Source organism: Leptodactylus fuscus, chromosome 1 (genome assembly GCF_031893055.1).
Source record: "Leptodactylus fuscus isolate aLepFus1 chromosome 1, aLepFus1.hap2, whole genome shotgun sequence".
NCBI classification, from domain to species: Eukaryota; Metazoa; Chordata; class Amphibia; order Anura; family Leptodactylidae; genus Leptodactylus; species Leptodactylus fuscus.
In genome coordinates, this window is record NC_134265.1 from 264980474 (window position 1) to 265000582 (window position 20109).

Below are 20109 nucleotides of genomic sequence, written 5' to 3' on the forward strand. Positions count from 1 at the left end.
TACAACTCCCATATATTAAATATTTTACCATTTTTTGCTTCAAATTTTTTTCCCCCTATTTTCCTCCTCTAAAACCTGGGTGCGTCTTATAGTCCGAAAAATACGGTATCTTACTTTTATTTTTTTACGTTTATTTTTTTCTAAATAAACCTGTTTTGTGCGTATTTTGTGTCCCTCTCTTTGACTATTTGGGTCTGCAACACTGCTGCTACCGAGCTACCTTCTCCACACTATATAGAAAATGCCAGTGTTTCTGTAGTTATAATTGACATGCTGTGATTTACAAAACTGCAATGGTTTTGGAAATCACAGCATTTACATGTGTAGTCTTCTGCAATATGTGGGTGGTATTTGCTAGAATCCCATCCACTTTACAGAGAATGTAAAACGCAGTTGCCTTGGCCTTAATCACAAAAAAATGGAAAAAGTCCTCTATCAATTATGATCAATGGTGAAAATTGATCAGAAACAATCATTAAAGTAATGTTTATAATGGAACCATGAGAGCTAAGATCTGATAGGTCATATTGACATATATTGGGTACTGTTTCCATCAATGTTTTTGCCAAGAATATTCTCACAAATACTGCAACCCTTGATATACGCAGATAATACTAGTGCAAACAGAGCCACCATTGTTATAAACTCTCTGAAGCCTGAAGAAGTCTACAGATTAGAAGTAAAACAAAGGCTAGCATAATAAAACAGAACTCTGCCTGCGTCCTGTTAATAGGAAATTGCAATCTGCACCAAAGCAGAGCATAGACAAATGAAGTCACAATATTGCATCGTGTTCATCCTGAAATATTCACCTTTGACATGAGAAACATGACTATTACATATACCCAAGTTAGTGACTTAAATAGAGTTTAAAAGGTTCAGACTGCAGTCTTTTCCCAAAACTTTTTTTTGAGTGTTTTCCACTTTAAATTTTTTTTTGAAAGAATAAAACATATTGCACACAGTTTTAGCATATTCAGGTAACGCCTTACAGGGTATAATACATATAGTACATGTTAAGAATGTAGTCATAAAATTATACTGATAATGATCATCATAAAAACAAAACACAGAATAGGTTAGGGCTTGTTCACACGGGCACAGAGGGGGCGGAATCTGCGTCATAATCCGCCCCCTCACAATGGTGGTCTATTGGAGAGAGCTAGCGTTCCTTTTTCCACTAGCGACAACATGTGAGCTGCCCTTTCTTCAGGCAGATTCCACGACTCCTTGAGCCACGGCGTCCGCCTCGAGGCAGCAACCTCTGGAGTCGGCCCATTCATTTGAGCCTACTCCAGAGGGGGAAGCCGTGACTGTGGGAAGTCGCGACAGGCGCATTTTGGGCCGAGAGTGACGCGGCTCCCAGTGTCACTCTCGTTGCCAAAATCCACCCTTCCGCTCCCCGTTTGATCGGGGCCTAAAGGAGCCAAGAGATCAGAAACTAACAGCTCATAGAGGTGAATCTATTAATATAGTGGGCAATAGTAGCTTCTTATTTCATGTGTTTCAAAGGACGATAGCTAAGGTAGTGTAGTGTCCATGTTGCAGGACTTGCAAGAGATAAGGGATTTTAAGTTAGGAGATCCATGAGTCCCAGGCTTTAAAGAAACTACTTTTGGTGTCCATGTTCCAACAGTATAACTTCTCAACACAGAAAAGTCAGCATACCTACTTTCTCCATTGTTGTGGGGACAATTGTTCAACTTTTTCCACTATTTAGGAATAAAGAGTACAGATTGACCTTCCTGCAGACGACCAGCCATCCGTGAAGAAAAGGAAGCAAGGCCGCAAAATAGGACAGGAATAGGGCCTATTATATATTATGCAGCCCAGACTGTCGTCCTGCACATGTGACCGTGTAATTCACGTTCATGTGTACGGGCCCATAGAAATGAATGGGTCAGTGTGTTATCCCGGAGAAACACAGAGAACACACTGATCTTGCCAGTGGTTGTCTGCAAGAGGCCGAACACCATCGCTCCCCAGTGTGACATGTCACAGTCCTTAACGGGTCACGAAACCCATTGTTAAACATACTAATAAGTTGAGACCAATCGGCAGCCTCAGCGATCACCAGACAGGGACCGGTGCCATCACTCATATGTATATCACTAGTTCCTTGCCAGGGACTGAGGCCGCTGATTGGTCCTAAGTCATGTGAGGCTGAGGACTTCAGTCTTGGGCTGATACATCAATGCCAAACAGACAGAGGTAGCAAACAATGGAGCCAGGTATATATATATATATATATATATATATATATATATATATATATATATTTTTTTTTTTTTTTTATTTACACCTCCCCCAGTTTTACAAGGGTTGCTATATTTCCTGGACAAACCCCTCTGACTTTTTTTTTTGTCTGCCATTTTCAGTTTAACACAATGAAACCCAATGGATCCCATTATAGTCAATAGAATCAATTGGGCACCGTTGATGTTGCTGCTTTAGCATTCTGTGTGTCTATTATTCTAGTCCTACAACAGAACAATCGTCACCTGATTGAACATCGTGTAAAAGCACATTATATAGGAAATAACTTTTTTTTTTTTTTTTTTTAAATTCCAACTAAAGTGTAATATATTGTAATGTTATTCTTTTGGTTAGACCTCATTCACGATTTAGGATTTTGGACAGTATTTTGCAACCATATTTGTAAGCCAAAAGTAGATGAGAGTCCAAAACGTGGAAGTGATTTTTTTTATTGCAGTTAAGGGAATAAACAATCAATCTTGGCACTTGTATCAAAATGAAGACTGTATAATTCAGAAGTCATTGGTGATGGTGTGGGAACAGTGCAAGTTATAGCATAGGATGGGGGTTAAAGTACTGATACACATTCATTCTCACATGTAGCCTGGCCTTGCCTGACCCCTAGTGTCAAAGAAGTAAATGACTGTTAACTTTATTTTTTACCTCATTTTAAAATGAAACACAAGTCTGGAGGTCATTTCACATAAACTGTTAGTAAGGAAGGTGAATTGAATGATTCAATCTCTTATGCAGGATAAAAGATGCAGACTTTCAGCAGCATGTTACCCTTTATAAAGAAGGATGTGCTGCAGATAATCTGGGCAGTTGAAGGTCAGATGAATGATTGCCTATGTAATCAGCCAATGCAGATGAAATCAGATTAATATATTGAGCATCGATCAGCACTTGTTAGATTCCTGCATCTGCAGGTGTAAAAGGTCCCTATGACTGGTACTACATGGGCAACACTGGTGACAGAACATCCGTTCACCGTATTCCTGCAACTTTATAAAGGAATCTGTCAGCAGTAATTTGGTTATAAACCAAATCTCAGTATCTTGTAGTTTTTAGTTTCCAAATATGCCCGTTAGGGTATGTTCACACAGAGATTTTTGCAGGCGGATTTTAACATGGAATCCGCCTCAAAATCCACCTGCAAAAATGTCTCCCATTCATTTCAATGGAAGACACTTGCTTTTTCTTAAATTTTTTTTTTTACGCTAGCTATTTTTTTCAGCAAGCTGGAAAAGGAAGCGACATGTCCTATCTTCCCGTGGCTGACAGCTCGAGACTCACTCCTGATTAGTCCCATTTCAGCTGTGTGAACTTACCCTTATATATCTATGGATCCCTATTAACATGCAAATTGCTGTTTTGATCATATAAAGACAAGGGGGCATGTCTTAGCTCACCTGGGCTTTTATGGAGTTAGTGTATAGACAAATACAATGTAATGTAACCCCATTAGATGTGGAGATGCTACAACCTTAAATCCTTGTTGATATCTGCTTTAGGCCGGGGGCCCCACAGGACGTAAATGCCACGATTTGCCCACAGCGGAGATGCTGCGGGAAAAATCGCGGCGTTTTACAGTGCAAGCAAAGGGGATGGGGTTCATGCGAATCCCATGCCCACCTTGCGGAAGAAATCTCAGCGCGGAACCGTTGTGATTTGCAAAGCCATTGCGGCTCTGCAAATCGCAGCATGTCAATTATATCTACGGAAACGCCGGCGGCTTTCCCGTAGATATAATGTTAAGAGAAAGTCCACAGAGGAAAACTCAGAGCTTTCTCTTACAAGCGCTGTGGAAAGAACCGCAATGCGTTCACGCCACAGTTTTTTCCGCAGCGCTTTAGCCTTAAAGGGTTTCCATGAAAAGTTGAAATTATGTGCAGGGTTTTGCTGGGTGTGTCAGTTCTATGACTGTTATAAGCTCTCATACATGTATGTTCTATAACATTTTCTGCTAATTATCACATTATGGCTGAAACACATATTACATTGGTCTTTCAAGCTGTGGAAATTTACATAAAGGAGTAGCCTGCCCTTCTTCCTTATCCTTTACTTATACTGTTCTACCATTCTGCCAGGGGTAACTGTTCAATAGCAAACAAATAGAAGAAAAGATGCAGGGTAAATACATGAAAGCATGCAGATAAAAACACAACAAAGCCGTCGGGACAGCTGCTTGCTGTCTCTGAATAATATCCCATATGTAATCACACAGGCAGCCAGAAATAGATACAAGTACATACAGTGGGGCAAAAAAGTATTTAGTCAGTCACCAATAGTGCAAGTTTCACCACTTAAAAAGATGAGAGGCGTCTGTAATTTACATCATAGGTAGACCTCAACTATGAGAGACAAAATGAGAAAACAAATCCAGAAAATCACATTGTCTGATTTTGTAAGAATTTATTTGCAAATTATGGTGGAAAATAAGTATTTGGTCACCTACAAACAATCAAGATTTCTGGCTCTCACAGACCTGTAACTTCTTCTTTAAGAGTCTCCTCTTTCCTCCACTCATTACCTGTAGTAATGGCACCTGTTTAAACTTGTTATCAGTATAAAAAGACACCTGTGCACACCCTCAAACAGTCAGACTCCAAACTCCACTATGGTGAAGACCAAAGAGCTGTCAAAGGACACCAGAAACAAAATTGTAGCCCTGCACCAGGCTGGGAAGACTGAATCTGCAATAGGCAACCAGCTTGGATTGAAGAAATCAACTGTGGGAGCAATAATTAGAAAATGGAAGACATACAAGACCACTGATAATCTCCCTCGATCTGGGGCTCCACGCAAAATCTCACCCCGTGGGGTCAAAATGATCACAAGAACGGTGAGCAAAAATCCCAGAACCACGCGGGGGGACCTCGTGAATGAACTGCAGAGAGCTGGGACCAATGTAACAAAGCCTACCATCAGTAACACACTACGCCGCCAGGGACTCAGATCCTGCAGTGCCAGACGTGTCCCACTGCTTAAGCCAGTACATGTCCGGGCCCATCTGAAGTTTGCTAGAGAGCATTTGGATGATCCAGAAGAGTATTGGGAGAATGTCCTATGGTCTGATGAAACCAAACTGGAACTGTTTGGTAGAAACACAACTTTTCGTGTTTGGAGGAAAAAGAATACTGAGTTGCATCCATCAAACACCGTACCTACTGTAAAGCATGGGGGTGGAAACATCATGCTTTGGGGCTGTTTCTCTGCAAAGGGGCCAGGACGACTGATCCGGGTACATGAAAGAATGAATGGGGCCATGTATCGTGAGATTTTGAGTGCAAACCTCCTTCCATCAGCAAGGGCATTGAAGATGAAACGTGGCTGGGTCTTTCAACATGACAATGATCCAAAGCACACTGCCAGGGCAACGAAGGAGTGGCTTTGTAAGAAGCATTTCAAGGTCCTGGAGTGGCCTAGCCAGTCTCCAGATCTCAACCCTATAGAAAACCTTTGGAGGGAGTTGAAAGTCCGTGTTGCCAAGCGACAGCCCCAAAACATCACTGCTCTAGAGGAGATCTGCATGGAGGAATGGGCCAACATACCAACAACAGTGTGTGCCAACCTTGTGAAGACTTACAGAAAACGTTTGACCTCTGTCATTGCCAACAAAGGATATATAACAAAGTATTGAGATGAAATTTTGTTACTGACCAAATACTTATTTTCCACCATAATTTGCAAATAAATTCTTACAAAATCAGACAATGTGATTTTCTGGATTTGTTTTCTCATTTTGTCTCTCATAGTTAAGGTCTACCTATGATGTAAATTACAGACGCCTCTCATCTTTTTAAGTGGTGGAACTTGCACTATTGGTGACTGACTAAATACTTTTTTGCCCCACTGTATAAGACTCTGCTTGCATTGTATGTTGTGATATGTGCAGGATCGTCAGTCCTTTGCAAATAGCAGTTTGCAGATGTGCTGTGAAGAGAATTGGCCCCTCCCATATGTATCCGCTATGTGAAGGGAGAAAAGAATTGCCCCCTCTATTCACTGTAATCCTGTCTTGCTTCTAACCTTGTATCTAGGGACATACTTCTCTGGTAACAAAAGGAACAAACTGCAAATTAGAAAGGAGACACCTAGTGGCAGAACCTTTAGAAGAGTTTTTTTCAGGCAGAAAACAGCCATATTTTTTAAGTGCATTACATTTTGGTCCAGAATCACACGCTCTATGAAATGAGAAAAGTAGTCTGACAAGTTAGTGACCATTTCATAGTATGTCATATGTTAGCACTTTAAAAACTGATCTGGCTCAGAAGCACAGTGGTTAGCAGAACCGCTGAATCCTTGCTTTTTATACAGCAGAGGCCTGGTGAAAATGCCTGAGATCAGAGTAAACTGTGATCACAGACGTTAACCCTTTTAAAGGCCCAGATACCCCAAAAAGTGCTCCGTTCATGGAGAAAAAAAAAAAAAGTTCTGAGGGTCAGAACATTAACTAAAATATTTTTTTGCATAGTTTTAAAGGTATTAAAACACAGCAACAACTACCCGTGGTTCTCTGAAAATAAGCCAGCGTCTTATATTATTTATTTCTCTGAAGAAAAAGTAACTGGGGCTTATTTTCGGGGTAGGTCTTATTTTTTAGGAACCCGAGTTGTGAGAAGCAGGACTCTGCGCAGTGTAGAGACAGGGAAAGCAGTGTGATAACTTGCAAAATTAAAGAGGCTTCGCAGAGAGACCTGTCTCCCCTCCCCCGCTGTGTTCCAGTCTTGAGCCTGCTGGTTCCTAAAGAAAGAACTGGTAACAGAGGGTAAGCAGTAAATTAGATGGAAGGGAGGCTACTAGTGCCAGAAACTTTGGTGTCTCAGGCAGAACAAAGCAACATTTTAAATAAAGAACATATTTCAGTCCAGAATCAATGAAACAAAGTTCTGCAAATAGCGACCATTTCATTTGTAGGCAAGTTTGCTGGCTAGAGATTCAAACCAAATGGCAATGAGGCAACGTTGGGTCTCTGTCACAGGCACAACTGAATAATTAATTCGCATAATGTTTTTTTAAATGGTTTGCTGCTACTCATACCCATATTTCCCCATATTCATCCCTTTGAATGCGGCGCCAGTGTGTTTCCGTGACTGGCACTCCATTCACTTATTTTGTTCCCTGTCTTTTTCAACAATGGGTGTTCCCGGCAGCTGGACCCTTACACCCAATCCTGTGGATAAGGGCTCATTCACATCTGCGCCCGGTCTCCGTTCATACAGGTTTCCGTTTCCTGCACAAAACAGAGCAGGAAAGCTGCAGGACTCTTTCATACCCATTCATTTGAATGGGTTTGAAAGATGTCCGTCCATGAGCGCCGGTGAGCGTTTTATGCTCTCCGCCGCAAAACCGTTTTGTTTTTTTTAAAACCGGACACAGAGTCGGACATGCAGTACTCTGTGTCCGGTTTAACAAAACTGGTTTCGCGGCGGAGAGCATAAAAGGCTCATTGCCAGACTCGGCATGACAGGTTTCCGTCTTCTGCATGCAGAAGACGGAAACCTGAAAACAGAGTCCAGGTGCTAGTGTGAACCCAGTGGGCAGAGTGTGGTCGCGCAAGTGGCTTTAAAAAGGAGCTGCCTACATTAGATTGTCATGACTGAGGGGGAAAAAAAAAGAGAAAAGACACTGCAGCCACAAAATCTGAATTTCAAAGCCAGTCTCTTATAGAACCTATATAATGACCACCCAAAATTGTGTTATAAAGGTCTTCTCCAAGAACATGACCCAGTATTCTATTTATGATGGAAATCTGTTCTCAAGAAGTCTGTTGGCGAAGTTTCACTGTATATAGATAAATCTATAACTGATCAATTTAGATAAAGTCAACAATTCTGTTGTCCTACAGCATAAAAAACCGACCAACATAATAAGACATTAGTTCATTGCGCTTCTGCAGTTCTTTGAGGTCCCTGTTGTAGGGCTCACACAAATCAAAACATCAGAACCACATTTACCATTTTTATTGACTCCAGCTTGGATATGACAGGTCAATGTAAGCGGCTGTACAAAAGGATTTTGATCATGAAAAGAGAGAATCCTTGCTATAAGGCACTAGAGTGTCAATGTGCTGAGAAAACGGTATGATGTCAATCAGCAAAATGGTCATAGCAATCATATAGCAAGCAAGAGGAGACTATAAAAATATATATCTGCAGTGCAGCAAGGCAAGTTATCTGTATTTATAAAACCCTTCTCCGGTCTTCTTTCCCAGTTTCTTCTCAGCAACTAGTTTATTGAGCAACTCGCTGGGGGCAAAAAGCGGGTTTTCAGGCTCCAACTGGTGCCAACCTGGGTTGTGGAGGAAAAAAATACAAAATTAATTCAAGATAATACAAATTGATGAGAATTGTTTTAAATACTGGATAGTCTCTAGATAGGTAACAATATGTGTTAATATGTATCACAAGGAGAAAAGAAGGAAGAGCGATCCTCATTCCTAATGTGATGCGGTTGGCACTGCACTCATGAGTGACTGCTACTGAAGACATTGAACATGGCAGGCACGCACCATGTGCCATGTAGTGGGCGGGACCTACTGCTAAGCTGCGTAGTTTAGTATTTAAGGACATTAGTTCCAGGTACTGAAATGTTTGCACCTTTGATACACCATGCCAACAACTAGACACACATAATAAGATTTTGTTAAATCAAATAATAACTGCGCCTACCATCAATGATGTATTTACTAGTGTCAAGACCAACATAATCCAGTAGTTCAAAAGGACCCATTGGGTAACCGGCTCCCAATTTCATTGCAACATCGATGTCTTCCTTAGATGCATGACCTAAAACATGACATTAGATTAATCTACAAATAAATCTCCAGTGCCCACTCCTTAGTCTGCTTTAGTAAATTACAATTCTGGAACATCTCTGCATAGAACTCTGTGTTTGGTCGTTCCTCTATTGACCTTCATTGAAACCTAGGAATAACTAGTTAGGTAGGTGTTAACAGATGGGGGTATCTCTACACAACCTACTATAGACCAGTCGGTGCAGATTCAGCCAGACATACCCCTGTGACAATGCAAATGGTAGGAACATCAGAAGAGGTGACAGGTCCTCTGTAATCTTTCTGCCCCTTATTAAAGGATATGTAAGTTTTTGTTCTTTTTTAAAATCAGACTTTCTCCACACAAAAAAAAACATAACATATCAATGACCTTGGTTTATGGCTTCAAGGTGGCCCATTGAATACTTAAAGGGATGATTACAAAACATGGCTGATCTCTTCTTTTCAGGAAGTGACATTACGCCCAATGGTCACATGGCCATACTACAGGTCAGTCCCATTCATTATAATAGGACAGTGACATGTGTGACAAATGGACATGAGGTCGTTTCTTTAGAAGAAGAAAGCAGTAGTGACATTTATGTACACTGACTGACAAATATTCTATAAGACACAGAGAATCCTTAGGGCTAGTTCACACGGGCACAGAGGGAGCAGATTATGGCGCGGAATCTACGTCATAATCCGCCCCCTCACAATGGTGGTCTATGCAGACCACTAGCGTTCTTTTTTCCGCAAGTGGCATGTTGCCGCTAGCAGAAAAAAGAAGTGATCTGCCCTTTCTTCAGGCGGATTCAGCTGTGGCGTCCGCCTCGCGGCAGCATCTTTCGGAGTCAGCCCATTCATTTGAGCCTACTCTGGAGGGGGAAGCTGCGACAGTTGCATCTTGGCCTGAGAGTGACGCGGCTCCCAGCGTCACTCTCAGTGCCAAAATCTGCCCTTCTGCTCTCCGTGTGAATGGAGCCTTAGAGCACTAGACCCCATATCAGTGTATAAATGATTGCCAAAATCTCACATACTGTTAGAGTGCCAAAGAAAAAAAATGAGAGAAAGAGTTTGGATTATGAAAGCCCCAAGCCACCTTTTAGGAAAGTGGTAAAGTGGGTGTAAAAGTGGAAAAACTCACAAATTTGTGTGTAAAAAACTAATTTGCACAAAGATTTACAACTTTTTCACACCCTGTATGTCAGAAAACTGAGGTACAAGGCATAATAAATGTCCCCCTTAAAGCAGACTGCTACTTATGTTGTATCCACTAGGTGGCAGCAAACATTATATCTGCTGGTTATTAGCAGTGTTTCTCAATTTTCTGAAGCCATGTACCCCCTTGTGAAAATGTTCCATGCCTAGAATGGTACCCCCATCAGACACTGTCCAGTATGTGACAGATGCTGCTCCCAACCTCTAGTGGGGAAGAAAAACTAACACAAACAGTCTGCCAAGCAAATCCTTTTGTTTGTGGGGGCACCTATGGCAAGTACACAAAGCTCTGAGGGAGGTTATTTTTTATTTTTTTACCTTCCCATTTTAAATAAGCAGCCATTTGCCTATTCAACACAGATTACCACACCTGTCTCTACCTGGCAGCCTCAGTGCCTCCAGAATCTGAGCACTCACTAAATCTGCCACTTCCAAAGCAGTGGAGTATAGGCATGGCATGTATCACATTGAAAGCAATAGGTAAAAAAGCCTCCCATTGATTTCAATGGGCAATGTGCGTATGCCGGCACCCATAGAAATCAATGGGATCTGTTTTAACGCCGCTCACTCTGAATGAGTTTACATTCAGAATGAGCGGAGCGTAACTCCGTGTGAAGGCTCCCTAACAGTGATTTTCCATTTTAAGATTTTTGGTTTTTCCTCCCTGACTTCCAAGGGAAATACATTTTTTTTTTGCTTACCCTTGGAGTCATCAGTAGTAGTCAAGTTTTAAACTTTTTTTTTTTAATATAAAGATGCCCAAATGAACTTGATCATGATTACAATATACTGCAATGTATTGTCAGTTTACTACTGTTCTACTACACAATGGCTGTGACAGTGTGAAATATAATTCCTGGGAAGATTCCATAAGCTCTTTGCTGGCAACCGATAGGGGGAGCACTATTTGATCCAGAGCTAGTGCCCTCAGGTAAGTTACAGAGATTTTTACACTTTTTTAAATTTTTTATTTTTTTACCCTTTGGAAGGCTTAACTCGATTTTGATTTCCCACCTTCCAAACCCCATAATTTTTTATTTATTTTTACATTGACAGAACCATATGAACGTTTAATGTTAGTGGGATAAATTGTGCTTCATGATGCTACTATTTATTACTCTGTACAATGTACTGGGAAGCTGGAAAATAAAAACAGAATGGAATGGAATGAAGAAAAAGTGCATTTGTGTGACTTTCTTACAGCTTTCATGTTTACAGCTTTCAATCTGCAGTCAAAATGACATGTCACCTGTATTCTATGTTTCGGTATAATTCTGACACCCATAAATTTTTTTTATATTTCTGTGTATGGGGGTGTCTTTATTTGCATGGCCCGGTGTAATTTTTAGTTATGCCATTTTGGGGTATGCCTGTTGCTTTGATCACTTTTTATTAAAATTTTTATCAGAGGCAAAACAGTGAAAAAAATGTCAGTTTGGCACTTTTGATTTTTTTTCTCGTAACGGCTCTTACCATACGGGGAAAATATTCTAATAAGTCTGTAGTCCGGGCTTTTTAAGACAGGGATATCTAGTGTTTATGTGTTTCATAGTAATATTTTACTTTTATATGTATTCTAGGGAAAGGATGGGGGTGATTTGAACTTTTATTTTTTTGTTTATATATAAACACACACACAAAAAATTCAAGTCACCTCCCCCCCCCCGAATACACATAAAAGTAAAATATTACTATGAAACACATACACACTAGATATCCCTATGGATCCTCTGCCGAACAGACAGGCGAGTGTGTGTTTGTTATTTTAAGCATCGATCTAATCCATAAACTAGAGTAATCCATAATACTAAAGTATAGAATACTCATGTACAGAAAATTGGCCTAAACCTACAGAAGTAGCTGTTGAGACTGGTCACTGGTTGCTCTTCTGACATGTTCATGTACACAAATGGGGCTGTTAAAGAAGACCTTTCACCATCTCCAGCAATTCAAGTTCTTAGCCTCTGTAAAGTTATGTGCTGTTCCACTGACTCCAGCACAGTTGGAATTTTTTCTCTAGCCCCCATCTTTGCCATGCAAGGTAGGGGGCTGTGATTCGGAACTCTAATCAGGCAGCCCGTATCCAAGTTCAGAATCACAACCCTTGTCTGCTCCTGCTGGACCCCGCCCTCCTGAAAGGAAAAGGGCTAAATAGCATATCAGGCACCAAAACTATTAATTGTTCAGGAATGGTGGGGACTAGAGGAAAAATTCCAACTGTGCCAAAATCAGTGGAGCTGGAATTGCTCAAGGTTGTGAAAGGTCCTCTTTAAGCACAGACTAATATTAAGTACAGCAAGCAATGCGGAGACATACCTCTTTCATGAAGACGGACGGATTCCATTAGGTAGGGTACCAAAAGGCGGTTAACAATAAACCCAGGTGTGTCCTGAAACAGATTAAAAAAAAAAAAAAGAAAAGCTGGTTACACATGACAAGGAGACAAAACAATTGCTGAATAAAATAAGAAATGAAGGTGGTAATATTCAAGGGAATATTTAAAAAATAAAGTATGAAATTCTTATCTGCTGTCAGAGATGTCAGAGTACAAGTTATGGCGCCACTTTACCTTACATGACACTGGAGTCTTTCCAAGTGCTTTACTGAAATCCATGAGAGAATCAAAAGTCGTTTGGCTAGTCATTGGAGTCTTAATGACCTGAAAGACAGAGATCAAAGAACCAAGAAACAGCTTAAGAAAATTATTCCCATAATAAATTTCATTAATACTTAATGAAACTTGCCACATATATGTGCTGTCTTTTTAGTAATGTCCCTGGAAAGTTATGGAGTTGAAAAATAGGTCTCCCATGTCTAAAATGACAGGAGCTAGTACAAAACATCCCTTACCATCTACTGATGACTGAGCATGGTATTCAGTATTTACAGGTTTGAGTTACTTTTGTCAAACAGACGTGGAGCACAAAATACAGAATACAATATAGACTTATCACCCTCATCCACAAGGCTCTCCATAATGCTGCACCTCCCTACATTTCCTCTCTCATCTCTGTCTACCGCCCAACCCGTGTACTCAATGACCTAACACTTACATCCTCTATTATCAGAACCTCCCACACTTGTATACAAGAATACTCCACTTCTCTGGAATACTCTACCCCGGACAATCAGATTAACGCCCAATTTCTACAGCTTCAAGCGCAAACTAAAGACACATCTTTTCAGACAGGCCTATCACAGTTACTAATGTAAACCCTTCTGTACCATAATTAGAATCCCTAAAACAAACTCTCCTCTGTTGCAGCTCTCACATTACCCCACATGATATGATGCAGTTTCAGGCTAACTTTATATGTGCAGGCACCATCTGCATGTTTAAGGATACGACTGGTGACGGCTCATACAGTCTTATGTTTGTGTAATGACAGTAACATCTATTACAAAATTGTCTGACCACTGTATAAGCAATGCTACCGCCAATGCCGCCCCTGCTACCTCTTGTATCACCCCCTCTACCTCATAGATTGTAAGCTCCTGCGAGCAGAGCCCTCAATCCCATTGTGTGAAGTGACTATTTCTTTGTAATGTATCTTTTTGTCTGTACTTGAACCCTACAAATTGTGCAGTGCTGTGGAATATGTTGGCGCTATATAAACATAATGTATTATTCCAAACGCACTAACCTACCTCAACCAGCTTCATCATCGGAACTGGATTGAAGAAATGCAGCCCTCCAAACCGGTCCTGCCTAGTTGTGGAGTTGGCTATGTCAGTTATTGGCAATGAAGAGGTGTTGCTGGCAAATATGGTGTGTCTGTAAGTAATGAAATAAGAGTCAAGCAATATTTAGGAATAAATAGTATTTATCCAATTTTCATTAGTATTGTTTTAAAGGCATCAAACATTCAGACAGAATTCAGCTGAAACTGGATAGCATTATAATGTCCCCTTAGTAGAAATATTTATATTATTAAATTACAGCATGGTTGTTTTTGCACAGAAGCAAAATGTGGCTAGGCTGAAGCTGTTCTCCACCCATGGTGACTACTTTTTATGGTTTTAAATATTTTTCACTTCACTTTACTGCAATAGAAAGGGGGGGCACCAATAGTAAGAGAATTACTTGATCCTGCACATGATGGTGAATTCAGGATGGAAAAGGTACCTAACAGGTTCCCTCTAAGGAGATGTGAAAAAGAATAATGGAAAAGCTAATTAATTAATTCCCATATTACTGAATACAGTGCCTTACTCTGGTGCAAATTTATCCAGTCTCTTGAAGAGTTCATTCTTCACTTCTAAGTTCTCAACAATGGCTTCCACCACTAGATCAGTGCTGTGTACCACGGCCGCTGGGTCAGTGCTAGTGCTGAAGTGTGAGAGGGTTTTCTCAATAAATTGAGAAGCAGACTGAAAAACAGGGCAAAGAGAGAAAAAAACAATTATACAAAAGGGAAGAATTAATTTAATGGAATTTAAAGACAATCTTTCACTATTCTCAAGCAACAAGCACAGATAATTTTGCTATTTAGGCTCTGTTTTGAGAGGTAGGCACTGTAGGGTAGGAGCAGGAAAGGGGTGCGATTCTGAGCTCTCTGATACCGTCCACCTCTAAGGGCTAGTTCACATGGGGCAAAAGGGTCAGAATCAAAATCCTGCCGCCTCCCATTGAAATCAATGGGAGCTGGTCATTTCCTTTTTCCATGAGTGGTTTGTTCTGTTCGCAGAAAAAAGAAGCGAGCTGTCCTTTCTTCAGGCGGATTCCGCTGCTGATTCAGCCATGGCATCCGCCTTGCAACACCACCCTCCGGACTAGGCCCATTCATTTGGGCCTAATCCAGAGCAGAAAGCCGCGACGGGATTCCAGTGCACTGTACCGGCATTCCGTTGCGGCAGCCGCGATGGAATGTATTCACGCGGAACCCCATGTCTAGCCCTTACTGGAGCTCTCTACCACACCCTCTTGCCTGCTCCTAGTAATATGTATGGATGCAAATATTTTTGTCAGAGAAAAACCCAAAAACAATAAATATAGGTTGGGAGCTCCCAACTAACTGCAATCCTTAGCACATAAAGGTTATCACATTCCTAAACTATGTGGACATGAGGCTTCACTGATTTCGTGTCCCATATGTTTCACATCCTTAAAGGGGATGTCCTGTTGACAGATGTCATTGACCAGTTAAAAGAGTTCCAATAGTAAATGTATACTTTAACTAGGGGCATCAAACAGTTTCTGTAAGAAAAACAAGGCTGTGACATCAAGAGATCTTATGATCTTTGTAAAGACTGTAGGACCCTCAGTCTGTGTCTGTTACTTTAAAATACAGTTCTGCTCATCCTATGATAGAGAAGAGCAACGGACGTTGACAACAGTAGACTGAATGTCACCTTAGGATCAAAGAATAAACTCCTACGTGTCGATAGCCTCTTGGCAGAAGGTAAATTAAGATAGAATAAAATACCAGAATGTCACCTCAGGCTTGTCTGCAAACATCTTTTTGGTGACTCTTTTCAAGCTGTCTTCAATACTTTTGGCGGACTTCTTCAAGATATCGTCAGTCTGGTCCACTAACACTACAGTGTGTCCGGTTGCTGCAGCCACCTTTAAAGTAATCGCAAAAGGATACACAAAAGAGAACAATTTAGAATTTAGAATTCCTGCAGCAAATCCACAAGTTAAATAAATGAGTTTATGTCATCTCCATGTCCAGATACTTTCCCCTATATTGTCTAATATCCCATAAGACAACGGGATATTAGACAATATAGGGGAAAGACACTCGCAGTGTGCTGCAATTTCTGGTGCATTTTTAGTGTGCGATGTTCACAGGATATTCACAGTGAAGCTTTCCTCAACTAAGTAGTATTTTCCAAATAGGAAAGATCAAGGGTGAAGTCTAGAGACATAACAGGCTGATAATGTACAGCATTTTCAAGGTCAGCACAGACTAAATTAAACATTAACCTAGTCGGTCAGACCAAGCCACATCTGCACATGTCATGTTGGGGCCAGGGTCCAGAGTCTTGTCTTCATCCCCTAGTGCCACATTTTAATGCTTATCGAACATGAGCTTTCTTTAACAACTTTGACCAGGATTTCTTATTCATCTTTACACTGAATACACTTCTTAATGACAACCGCTATATGTTTGGGTCAGTTGTCCTGGTTCAAAAAGAAATTGGCAATTATCAGACACCTCCCTGATGGTACAGGCCGTCTTCTGATAAAGCCAAATTTGAAGACTCACCAAGAAACAGGCAATGTTAAAAGCTGTAGACACAGTGAGTGGGCGAATAAAATTGGTTTGAACAGATACATCATGCTTAGTGCTCTTCGATATTGGACGGCATCCCACAGAGCCACCAGCTCAAAAAAGGGAGAAAGCAGCAAGGCCCAGGTACATCCATCTTCAGCTCAGAGAAGTCTGGCCAGAAGTGGTTTTCATGGAAGAATTACTGCCAAAAAGCCATACACCCTTTCACATGGAAGCACAGCCATGTGACATAATCATGTACAAAAACAGAGGAAGTGAGGTGCAGAAAAATGGCAGAAGGGAATCAGATTGATGAGTCTAAACTTGAAATATTTGGGTGTATGAGAAGGCATTTTGTTCACCAAAGGTTGGAATAAGAGTCTGCAGCAACAGTGATGTGGGGTGCCAGTTTCCATGAAAGTTTGGGTCTGCATTCCAGCAAATAGAGTTAGGATTTAGTCACGGAGAAAGGCAGACACACACAATACAATCAGAGAGGTGTCTGATTAGCTCCAAATTTATTGTGTAGCAGGACAACAACCCTAATGTCATTAGGTAAGTTTTCTGTTCTGGTACTACTATGACTTGAGTGGTGTAACATCCACCACGCACACTGATCTTCTGTACACAGAGAATGGAGCAGGAGGCAGGCAGCTCTGTTCTATGGTAATGGCCAATCCTGGTTCCTACAGTTAAGCTCCCAATCTAAGTAACCCAGTTTGGCCACTACTCAGAGAACAGAGCTATTCCCCCCTCCCCCCACTAATCCAATACTGATGACCTACCTTTAGTATAGAGCATTAATATTTTTAGCCTATAAGACCCCTTTAAGATTCTCAGCATAAAGAACAACTGCAAGCTCTAGAAGAGACAATATGGCTCCCACATAGTCCTGATCTCAATATCATCGAATCTTATGTACAAAAACCTCTGCAGCAGAAACTGACCCCTGGTGTGAATTTGGAATCTGCAGCAAAATATGCTGTGGATTTTCTTTGCACATTTCACACTTTGGTAGGTCGGTTTTTTATTTGCAGATCAGAAAATCTGCATTGTTTCAGTCCTGTGTGGCATACCACTTTTTAGTTTTTCCAACAACACACCATCCGTTACAACTAAGGCTGGGTTTCCGTTCGGGGATTCCCTCCCCTATTCTGCTTGAAAAATGTAGAGACAAGCAGGACTTTCTTCTCTGTATTTTTCGGGTGGAAACCCGTTAATCTCCATTATACTCTCGTTAATCCCCATCATAGTCTACGGAGTCTGTAGGTAACCGCTTTGTAAGCGGATTAGATTCCATTTTACAGGTCCCCAAGCGTCTCGAAGAATGGAAACCCAAGTGCAGGTGTAAACCTAGCGTACGCCATAATCCGCATTATGTAAAACTGTCTATAACATGTAATAAATGCTGTGAAAGACACTGTCAGATTAATAGGGTATACAGAAACTGCACAACAGATCGTCATGTCTGAACATGTCCTAAAACAACACTTTATACATAAGTGTGTTCCAACACCAGGCCATGGCTCCCTGCACCCTCCCAGGACAAGGTTACTCCTGCCTCTGCCCTCTGATACGGTCCCATAGCACATTATGCCCCTAGCCACACTGCACAGGTCACATGACTAGAGGGCGCTCTCACCTGCGCTATTCCAGCTCCCATCAGGCCTCCTCCGATGACTGTTACGTGCTTAATAGCGATCTTCTTGGCGGCAGCGGTGGCGCTGGAGGACATACATCTCGCAAGGAGCTGCCGGCTAGCGGAGGCCATGTCTGCTACAACAAGCGGGAGCTGAAGGACACAAGCCTAATGCACGAAGTGACAGCGAGTGACGTCACCACGGAGCGCCGGGAAGCAGGCTAAAGTTAGTGGCGAGAAAGTAGATCACATGACCAAACATGGGCGGAGCCTCGTGAAGAGGTTTCTATTGGTGTTTTTTTTTCTGTATAAGAAGGGGCATATGGAGTATTGTGCATGCGATAGTAAGGAGCGTAGGGAGTAGTCTGGGCTGGAAGGACATGGGGGCAGACTATGTAAGAGATGGGGGGAACTTAGGGTGCGGTCTGTGTAAAAGATTGGGGGGACGGGGTATAGGGAGCAATCTGTGTAAGAGATTGGAGGTCATAGAGAACAGTCTGTACAAGAGGCTGTGGAGGACATAGGCAGTAGTCTGTGTAAAAGATTAGGAAGGGGGGGGGCATAGGGAGCAGTTTGTGTCATAGATTGAAAGACATGGACAGAGATGGGGGGGACATAGAGAGCAGTCCGTGTAAGAGATTGGGGGGTGTCAAAGAAGAGACTAATACCCTTCTAGCAATAGGATCACAAGCTCTAGTGATGTGTCATCATCATGACGGGAGTTTTGATGCAAATGACACAACACACACGTATAATGTCAAAACACAAAAGCTCAGCTTTCTGAAGTTACAGGCTACTTTATTTAAAGGGATTCTATCATTAGAAACCCTTTTTTAAAGAGGACCTTTCATCAGATTGGGCACATGCAGTTTTATATACTGCTGGAAAGCTGACAGTGCGCTGAATTCAACGCACTATCGGCTTTCCCGATCCGTGCCCGGTGTAAAGCGCTATCGGTCCCGGTACCGTAGCGCTTTAGTGTCAGAAGGGCGTTTCTGACAGTTAGCCAGGAACGTCCTTCTGCCTCGCGGCGCCTATCACGCTGTGCTGTGGAGCGGGGAGGAACTCCCACCGCCCGCTCCTAATAATACTCGTCTATGGACGAGCTGTGTGAGCAGAGGGAGGGGGCATTCCTCCCCGCTCCACAGTACAGCGCGATAGGCGCCGCGAGGCAGAAGGACGTTCCTGGCTAACAGTCAGAAACGCCCTTCTGACACTAAAGCGCTACGGTACCGGGAACGATAGCGCTTTACACCGGGCACGGATCGGGAAAGCTGACAGTGCGCTGAATTCAGCACACTGTCAGCTTTCCAGCAGTATATAAAACTGCATGTGCCTGATTTGATGAAAGGTCCTCTTTAAACTAAATAGACATAGGAATAGCCTTAATAAAGTCTATTCTTCTCTTACCTTTATTGTTCTGATCTGCCCCGCCGTTCCTGAGAATATCTTCTTTCATCCTTATGTAAATGAGTCTTCTCGCAGCACTGGAGGTGTCGTCTGTGCTGTCCGAAAACTCTCCAGCGACGTCTCTAACTTCTTCTCCGTCTCTTCTGTCACTGTCCCATTGCGTCTTCATCCAAAAGCACCGACTGCACATGTCTGTCAGCCATTTTGCTGTGGCCTCTCCTGTTCGGCCACAGCAAAATGGCTGACGGACATGTGCAGTCGGTGCTTTTGGACGAAGATGCGATGGGAGCATGAGAGAAGAGGTGGTCTGGAGAAGAAGGCAGAGGCGTCGCTGGAGAGTTTTCAAGCAGCACTAGGGACGTTCCGAGTGCGTTCAGGGGAACACCCCAATGTTGTGAGAAAACTTATTTACCTAAGTAAGAAAGAAGATATTTCTCAGGAATGGCAGCGCGGATCAGAATAATAAAGGTAAGAGAGGGATAGCCTTTCTTAAGGCTATTCCTATGTGTATTTAGTTTAAAAAGGGATTCTAATGATAAAATCCCTTTAAGCAAAATCTTATCACATTGAAGAAGGCTTGACATACA

At 41.9% G+C, this 20109-nt stretch overlaps 1 protein-coding gene across 1 annotated transcript; it reads right to left on the minus strand.

The window, feature by feature from the left end:
- Positions 1-8207: 8207 nt before the first annotated feature.
- Positions 8208-18323, minus strand: HADH (hydroxyacyl-CoA dehydrogenase). The gene is made up of 8 exons (XM_075287234.1): positions 18116-18323; positions 15693-15821; positions 14469-14626; positions 13904-14030; positions 12825-12914; positions 12572-12644; positions 8931-9047; positions 8208-8550 (listed from the first exon to the last, which is right to left on the minus strand). Exons 1-8 carry the CDS (start codon positions 18242-18244, stop codon positions 8432-8434), a joined length of 942 nt encoding a protein of 313 aa, XP_075143335.1. The 5' UTR covers positions 18245-18323; the 3' UTR covers positions 8208-8431.
- Between the last annotated feature and the right edge of the window lie 1786 nt (positions 18324-20109).

Coding starts and splice junctions, on each gene's coding strand:
- HADH (XM_075287234.1), bottom strand. CDS start 18,244: ATGGCCTCCGCTAGCCGGCAGCTCCTTGCGAGATGTATGTCCTCCAGC. Junction 12,915..13,903: donor CGATGATGAAGCTGGTTGAG/GTAGGTTAGTGC, acceptor TCTGTCTTTCAG/GTCATTAAGACTCCAATGAC. Junction 8,551..8,930: donor TAGTAAATACATCATTGATG/GTAGGCGCAGTT, acceptor TCCACAACCCAG/GTTGGCACCAGTTGGAGCCT.